The following is a 7674-nucleotide window of genomic DNA, read 5'->3' as shown; positions in this document are numbered from 1 at the left end:
TAATAATAATAAATGTTTTAAGCATGTTTAGAAACTAAGTATATGAAAAACAAAATGTAGTGAATATAGCTCCATGCAAACCTTAAGAATGTTTCTTTTTCTATTATATTACATATGCTAGTCTCAGAATGCATCGTATTTCACCAATAATGTAATGTGCAGTTTTTATTAAAAAGCTTATTTTTTTTGTAAATATGAATTGTTTTGTAGTGTTCAGTATATATGATCTTAGGCAATTAAAAAATATACAACCTATCATTGCTGAAAAGCAAACACTAGATAATTCCTTTTGGAACAATGGTTAAATCAACTAATGCCATTTAGATCAATAAATAAGAAGCTGCGTAAACCTAGAACATTAAAAATAAAAATTTTAACATCTAAAGTCTATGTAAATGCCAAAGCATACAAATATCTGTGTCTTGTCTCATGAAAATACCTGTTACAAAATTTCACAGCCACACTGCTGTGGTTCAGTGGACTGAGCGCTGGACTGTGAACAAAATTTCACAGCCATACTTCAACCAATCCTGAATCATTAGTTTGTTTTGTTCCATCAACTAAAAATACCTTAGATATTACCTTTAGTATATTGTAGGCTTACTTCACAAACTAATAGATATAATGGTTTCAGTTGTTTAGCACATGAAGCATCTATTTAGAATAGTCCAAAAGTAGTAATGAAATATGAGATATAACCATACTCTAAAGAAAAAGCAAAAATGATTTAGTTAGGTGTTACACTTGAACCTATGTACAAATTCAAAGCCACTGCTCATGCCCTGAGTGCGTCGGTCAGCATATGGCGGTTTTTGAGCAAAAGCAGGGTAGGGGAGAAAACCACTCAAACAAACAAGAAAACAAATGTGGAAAGTCCAGGCCAAAAAATCATGTATGTCAAAATAAAACCAAGAAGCTTTGGGATTATTCACACTCTCCCTTTAAACCTGGCCCTCCTTTCCTGCCTCCTTCACTCATTGGGCGGCTTGACGTCGCTGCTGTTTTCCTCCACCCCGTGCACTGCTCTGCCATGCATCATAGGGTAAGGAAAAGCAGCAGTGCCACAGCCATAACTAAGATCGGCGAGACGGGACAGGGCTTTGATGCTACCTGGAGGTCTCCCTGGGCTGACTTTGTATCCCGCAGCTTTGGTTGTACCCAAAGGTCTGCCTGGACTTGTCTTAAATCCAGCTGCTTTGGTGGTTCCCAGGGGTCTGCCTGTGCTGGTCCGGTATCCTGCTGATTTGGTAGTTCCAGAAGGCCGGCCACGCTTACCAGACCGATTGAGATTTTTCTTTTTCTTTAGTTCATCTTTTATCTCTATGCTTCTGCCACTTGTAGTCTGCAAGTGTGTTTCATTTAATGGGTCTGGCCTCTGACAAGCCATTGGTTTGTGGCTGACTGTGTGGCTGTATTTGCTTTGCTGGGAGGAGTATATGTCAAACTGATCGGCAGCTCTCATGGCATCTTCACTGAGGCAAGAAGGCTTGCCGGGCCCACAGAAAGCCGGATTACTGCTGGCGACGGGATGCATCATCTTCTACCAAAAATAAAATACAAATATGCATAAACACACATATATAAATATGTATCTGTATGACAGCATTCAGTAGGAAAACAGTCTGTCTTCCAACAACTATGCAGGCTACCTAAAATTAGGCTGAACAGGCAGGACTCCAGACCACTTATAAACAAACACACATCAGCAGATTCAAAGATACTTGTTTTTCTCAGTTTAATCACAGGTAGAGACAAACGTCATACAAACTCAACGATAATACTGATATAGTAGCTATAATATTCTCTGCTTAGGAAATTAAAATGTGCATGGGTAGAAAATAAATCTGTTATATTCTGTAGGAATATATCCTATATTCCTATATAGTCTATATCCTCTTTTCTTTTAGACCACTAAACCCCAAAAGGATAACAGTAAAGACAAGAACTCTTATTAACATGATTCTTTCTTTCAGTTTGCCTAACGTTCTTAGAATGTCTGTCTTTGGCCTTTTATTGTATTTCTCACATGTACACTTCTGATCTGGCCAGTTTCCACAACTTACTCATCATTACTGCAATTTATTATTTATACAGAATCCTGAGTGTATGTTACACTTTACAAAAGATGGAATGTACCAAACAAGGAATACAATCTCTTGGCCTAATGTCTGGACTCCCTTCAAACTACTCTATTCAAACTGAAGGCAGTACCAATATAAAGGGTAACAAAGGTTTCCATTAGCTAAAATGAATGAACACTTACACAAACAATTGAGACTTATATTATAAAAATATGGGTAAAAACCATAACCAAATACTTTTTATTTTGAAGGTATGGTTATTAAGACAAAAAGCTGAATGTACAACACTGCTTTCTCCCTTGATCACAAATAGGATATGGATATGTTTCCCTCACAAGAGCCCCGTGACACATAGTCCAAAGTCTCTGTTTTGTCTGTGAGGGCAACCCTGTGATTTGTTTTCTCTTTATAAAGGCAGTATTACCACCACCACTGTAACAAGCCAGGCCTGACAGCCATATCATTAAAACACACAGAAAATGAAGAGTTTACAAAAAAGATAAATATATGGGTTCCAATTCAGATTTAGAAAAAGAGTCTCAAATGTACATGAAGGCCTAGCCCCAAGTTGTTAGGTATTTCCTTATACCCTTACTACATGCAAAACTGCACCAAAACCTCACAAAAGTAGTTACCTCCCAGAGGCAAAAAAAAAAAAACCCAGATAATTAATGTGAGTCAAAACTTCTGTAAATTTATTTCAATGTATAAAGGCCAAAGGAAATGGGGATCAAGTCACATAATTGAATTCTGTTAAACTACTGAGTATTTGCTGAAAATCATCAGATACAGAGCTGTTAGCCAGCTGGCCTAAAGTCTTAACTATCAAGGAAAAACAATGACAATGAGAAACCACTTGTTTATGACAGAAGCCTTATAGACTTCAGAATAATAATGAGCTAAACACAAATATAAAGGAGTAATTCTTCACTCATTCCCCAGGGATACAGTGAGAACTAGATTACTAATTATCACTAGCTCAAATTCTAATTTCAGATGAGAAATAAGGAGAGATCATCAAGATGTATTCAAAATGTATTAACATTAGCTGAAAGTTAACAGTTTTTGAGCATTTTCTACGTGTCAGGTAATAGGATTACACTTTGAACATTACCTGATTTAATCATCACCACAACTCTTATGAGGAACACACAATTACTAACTCTGTTTTACAGAAACTGAGGCAGACTGCAGACTTCAGCAACTTCCCAGAGTCACACATTAGGAAATGGTAAAGCCAAATACGAATCAAGATCACCTGCCTTCAGAACCAACAATATCAGTATAGTGTAAAACTATACCAGGGTTTCTCAACAGTAGCACTGTTATTTGGGTCAGGTAATTCCTCATTGTGGAGGGTTGCCCTGTGCATTGTAAGATACTAGCAGCATCCCTGGCTTCCATGCACAGATGTTAGTAACTACACCCTCTTCTTTCTCCTCCCAATTTCTAACAACCAACAATTTCCCCATACATTGCCAAATATTCCTTGCGGGACAAAATCCACCCCCTACAATGAGAATCCCTCAGCTATACTAAAATGAAAATACAGGAGTTAATTTAAAATACTCCTGTTTAAGTTTTTATCTACTTCTTTAGCCCCTACCTATTCACACATTCACAAAACCTTTCTGTTGATAAGATCTATAAAGTGAAACAGCTTTGCTTTCCAAACTGAAGAAAAGCCAATATTGGGATTTGTGCAGGGACCACCCACAATCTTCTTCCCTCCACATTATAAGCTAATTGAAGAATATGCACAGGCATTCGATAGGAATCAAAACACTAGTTTATTTCCAATAAAGATGGAATCAAGATCAATCACAAATACAAAGAAAAACATACTCAGACTTTTGAGCAGAATATTGTAGGAGAAAAGGTGACCCCTTTTTCAATTTTATTATTCAGAAACCACCCTTCTGGAAAGCTCTAGTGAAGAGGCAGAAAGGTCCAAATTCTCTTCCACAGGAAGCACTGCCAGTAAAGGGAGAAAATTTTTCCCCCTACAATCTGTTTCACTGTTTTATAGTTCATGCCTTTTAAGTTCCTATCACTCACTTACCAGTATCTTTCCTCTGGACCCTACTTAAACTTCATTTTGTCTTAATATATCAGAACATTTACAATCTATTAGCATTCAGGATATATAGAATCTCAACTTAACATTTATGTTAGAATTTTATTTTATTTGAAAACTCTTATGAGAATCTATTTGAGCCAAACTGATGACATAAGCTGGAAAGCAAGATCTCAAATGCTCCCACATGAACACCAGGCTTTTAGAGTCAAGATGCTGTTAGACGTCCTTTATTCAGAAACCAACCAACACTGGGAAAACAACAACAACAACAACAACACTGAAAAAGTAGTCCTGTCCTGACTGGTGTGGCTCAGGTGGTTGGGTGTCTTCCTGCAAAGTAAAAGGCCTCGGGCTGGATTCTGGGTCTGGGAACAGGCCTGGGTTGCAAACTCTACCCCCTTCTCCCCGAGGCCTGGGAGAGGCAACAGTTTGAGGTTTCTCTCCCTCTCTTCCCTTCTCTCTAAAAATAAATAAATAAAATCTTTTAAAAAAAACTTTCCCAATTAAAAAAATAAAGTAGTCGTTCAATTAAAAAAAAAGTACCCTTCCCCAATTCCTTTAGCCTTTTCCAGAAATGTATGCATTTGGTTTGTATTATGTTAATTTACCTCTGACAAAGCTCGCATTTACTGAGGACCAACCCCGTGAAAAACAATATTCTAAGCACTAATACAGAAACTAGGAGCAAAGCTGTTTATTCCAACAAAAAGACAATGACACACGGACTTAAAGTACATTTCCAAGGGCAGTTTTCTATATGTTCTGTATTTTCCTTCCCCGCTACTGCCAAGAAAGCAGTACAGTATTTTGCTTATTCCATAACTACGGAACAAACTGGGCCAGAAATTTATTTTAACAGTTACCCATGTAAACAGTTATCTCAAAAAGGAAACAGAGCTAAAGCCAATCTTTTTCTACTTTCAGATTTTGACCTGTTAAGATTGCACCATTAGATCCTTGTGTGTGTAAACTATTTACATGGGAAGTGTAAGTACGCCGTATTTGTATATACAGGCATTAATCCTACACTTAACAATCCTTCCCTACTCCCACTTCAGGGCTTGCCAGCTCACTGTTCTTTCTTGAAGGACTCTTCCCACACTACATACAGAGTTTACTGAAAGTGCCCAGAGCACATTTCATACGTCGGAATTAATACCACTTTTCTAGAAAGTTTGGACTTAATGAAAGACAAGCATTACAGAATACACTGTGTGTGGACTACCAACAGTTAATTATCTATTAAAATAGTTCACTGAATATAAGGGAGCCAACTAAGCGTCCACATATTTTAACTATGACTAAGTTAGAATTGTTAAAGCATACACTAAATTTTGCCATCCCTGGAGTTGTTCTGATGGTGTGTGTAGCCCCTAAAGTCTTCCCGTGAGCTGTTCTTTATGAAATAACTTCTTTCCCTCCGCTTGAGGGGTGGCGGTCAGTACTGCTAACGTGAAGAACTATATTTTTAGTAACTTTCAAAACATTCATGAGGCTTTCTAAACTCGGAGAAAACCTTCCTTTTGAGAATTCCAAGTTCTGCCCTCTTCCAAAGATCCAACGTCACATAATTCTCAGAGATTTATTTCAGATCATTTGGCTTTGTACAATTGTACAGGATCATACACGAATTTAAACCTCTAAATCAAAGTCCATTTGTGACTCACCCACCTCAATCACCCAGAAAGTCCACGCAGCAAAGACCAAACAAATGCCAATAGCTCCGCGTCCTGCCCACCACGGAAAGTTTTGACACTAGGGCAGAGCGTATAACGGCCTCCTTTGTCTTCTTTCCACTCCTTAATTGTGCCCCACGGCGCAGTTTCGCCGCTGCCAGAATCCTTAGCTGACAGCAGGCCTTTGGAAACGTAGTACCTGTTGTGCCTGAAAGTGATTATTACTGTATTAGCAATAACAACTTTGCAGACCATACACGCCCACGCTGAAAGAGAGAAAGGGCTGTGCGCCCTCCATAATCGAAACCTCCCGCCCGCCGAGTGAGCACTCAGAGTTGTGCAAGCTGCAGAAGTCCACAGGCCACTCCATCGCGACGTCCCAGTCGAAGAGGGCTGCTGATTTCGACCTCTGAGAGAAAAAAGGATGACCCTTCCCGCCCGCAGCAAAGGAATTTCCCCCCATTAATGGCTCCAAGCCCAGGGAAGGGGAGGCTACGGCCAGGGCCCCTCCTCTCTCTCCGGGCTAGGCCAGAGCTCCTCCTCAGGCGCGGGTCCGAGACCTCGCCTCACCAGCTGGCAGGGCCCCGTTCTCGCCACCGCCTAGACTCCTACTCGAGAGCCCGCGCCCGCGGCCCCGACTCTACTCCCAGCCGAGCTGACAACTCCCCGCACGTCCACCTACCTCAGCCGCTGGTAGCCCGGCCCCTCAGCGCGCCCAAGGGCTGCCCATCGGCCGCGAACCTCACGTTGCACTACTCCCTTCCAAGCCCGCCGCCTCTGCACTGCAGGAAGAGCCCAAGGCAGAGTAGCAGGCAGTTAGGGCGGTGGCGGCGCCGTGGAGGATGGCTCCAGACTCCGGCTGAGGCCACAGTTCAGGGTCCTGCCCGGACGCCAAAGAGGCCAATACAGCCCCTTACTGAGAGGGGGCGGGGTGGGGCGTGCGCGAGCTCGCGTGGACCACGCACGCGCACGCACATCGCGAGATCCAATCTCCCGCCGACTACCAGCACGCAAGCTCAGGGGAAGAGCTTGGGGGAAGTAACCGGGAAGCCAGGATGCGCTTGCGCGTCGCGGGGACAGGCAGGAGGCGGGGCTTAGGCTCTAGCGTCTCAGGGTCTGGCAGACAGGAGCTGCAGCCGGGTTGGAGGAACCCAGCAAAAGGGAAACAACTTCAGTGAGTTGTTTCACCCTAATTCTGTGATGCTAAACTACTACTGACCCATTCCTCAGATTACAGGATTAGTAAATAGTGTAGTCAAGATTTGAATCCAGCAGTCTTTCTGGCTTTTGAGTGCTGTTGGCACAGATTTATTTTCTTATTGCTAGGCGCTGCTCCAAGCATATTCAAGACTCGGCCTCTGCCCTGTAGCTGCTTATGTGTGGGTAGAGTGAGACGTCCACCTGCAAACAAAATAGAAGTACCAAATAATAGGTGGTGTTTGGATCCCTGGGGTCTAAGATTATGTGACAATGAAATGCCTGGTCTTGTGGGACACCCTATAAAGTTTTTACACCCATGACCTCCTCAGAATTGCCATATTCTTCATTTCATCATCAAAGGATGAGACAAAAAGTAGTTTGCTTACAAACTCGCCCATCCTTTTACATAGTTACGTATGTTGAGATCTCTGGCATATCAGTCACCCCATATAAATCACTTAGCAGAAGGGGTTAGTTTCCCCAGTTCTTCCTTCCATGAATTTGATTATGTCAGAGAGGCCAGTATCTAGAATTAGGAAGGCTGCTGAGAGGAAGACATTTGATTAGAAGTGCAAAGAGGCTAGAGGTGGGAGCCTGTCCTTTTTGCCCAATCAGTGTTTGAGGAGATGATTCTCAG

General features: G+C 41.6%; 1 protein-coding gene across 2 annotated transcripts; it reads right to left on the bottom strand.

The window, feature by feature from the left end:
- Positions 1-673: 673 nt before the first annotated feature.
- C13H5orf24 (chromosome 13 C5orf24 homolog) lies at positions 674-6855 on the bottom strand. 2 transcript variants are annotated; one of them, XM_036013775.1, is made up of 3 exons: positions 6520-6606; positions 5833-6045; positions 674-1540 (listed from the first exon to the last, which is right to left on the bottom strand). In XM_036013775.1, the coding sequence occupies exon 3, from the start codon at positions 1535-1537 to the stop codon at positions 971-973; it is 567 nt and encodes a 188-aa protein (XP_035869668.1). In that variant the 5' UTR covers positions 1538-1540; positions 5833-6045; positions 6520-6606; the 3' UTR covers positions 674-970. The 2 variants fall into 2 exon arrangements, with proteins under 2 accessions (XP_035869668.1, XP_035869667.1); XM_036013774.1 differs by lacking the exon at positions 5833-6045 and having other exon boundaries at positions 6520-6855.
- Between the last annotated feature and the right edge of the window lie 819 nt (positions 6856-7674).

The sequence above is a fragment of the Phyllostomus discolor genome, chromosome 13, assembly GCF_004126475.2.
Source record: "Phyllostomus discolor isolate MPI-MPIP mPhyDis1 chromosome 13, mPhyDis1.pri.v3, whole genome shotgun sequence".
Classification (NCBI taxonomy): Eukaryota; Metazoa; Chordata; class Mammalia; order Chiroptera; family Phyllostomidae; genus Phyllostomus; species Phyllostomus discolor.
This window is presented reverse-complemented; position numbering and strand designations above follow the sequence as displayed.

Coding starts and splice junctions, on each gene's coding strand:
- C13H5orf24 (XM_036013774.1), bottom strand. CDS start 1,537: ATGATGCATCCCGTCGCCAGCAGTAATCCGGCTTTCTGTGGGCCCGGC.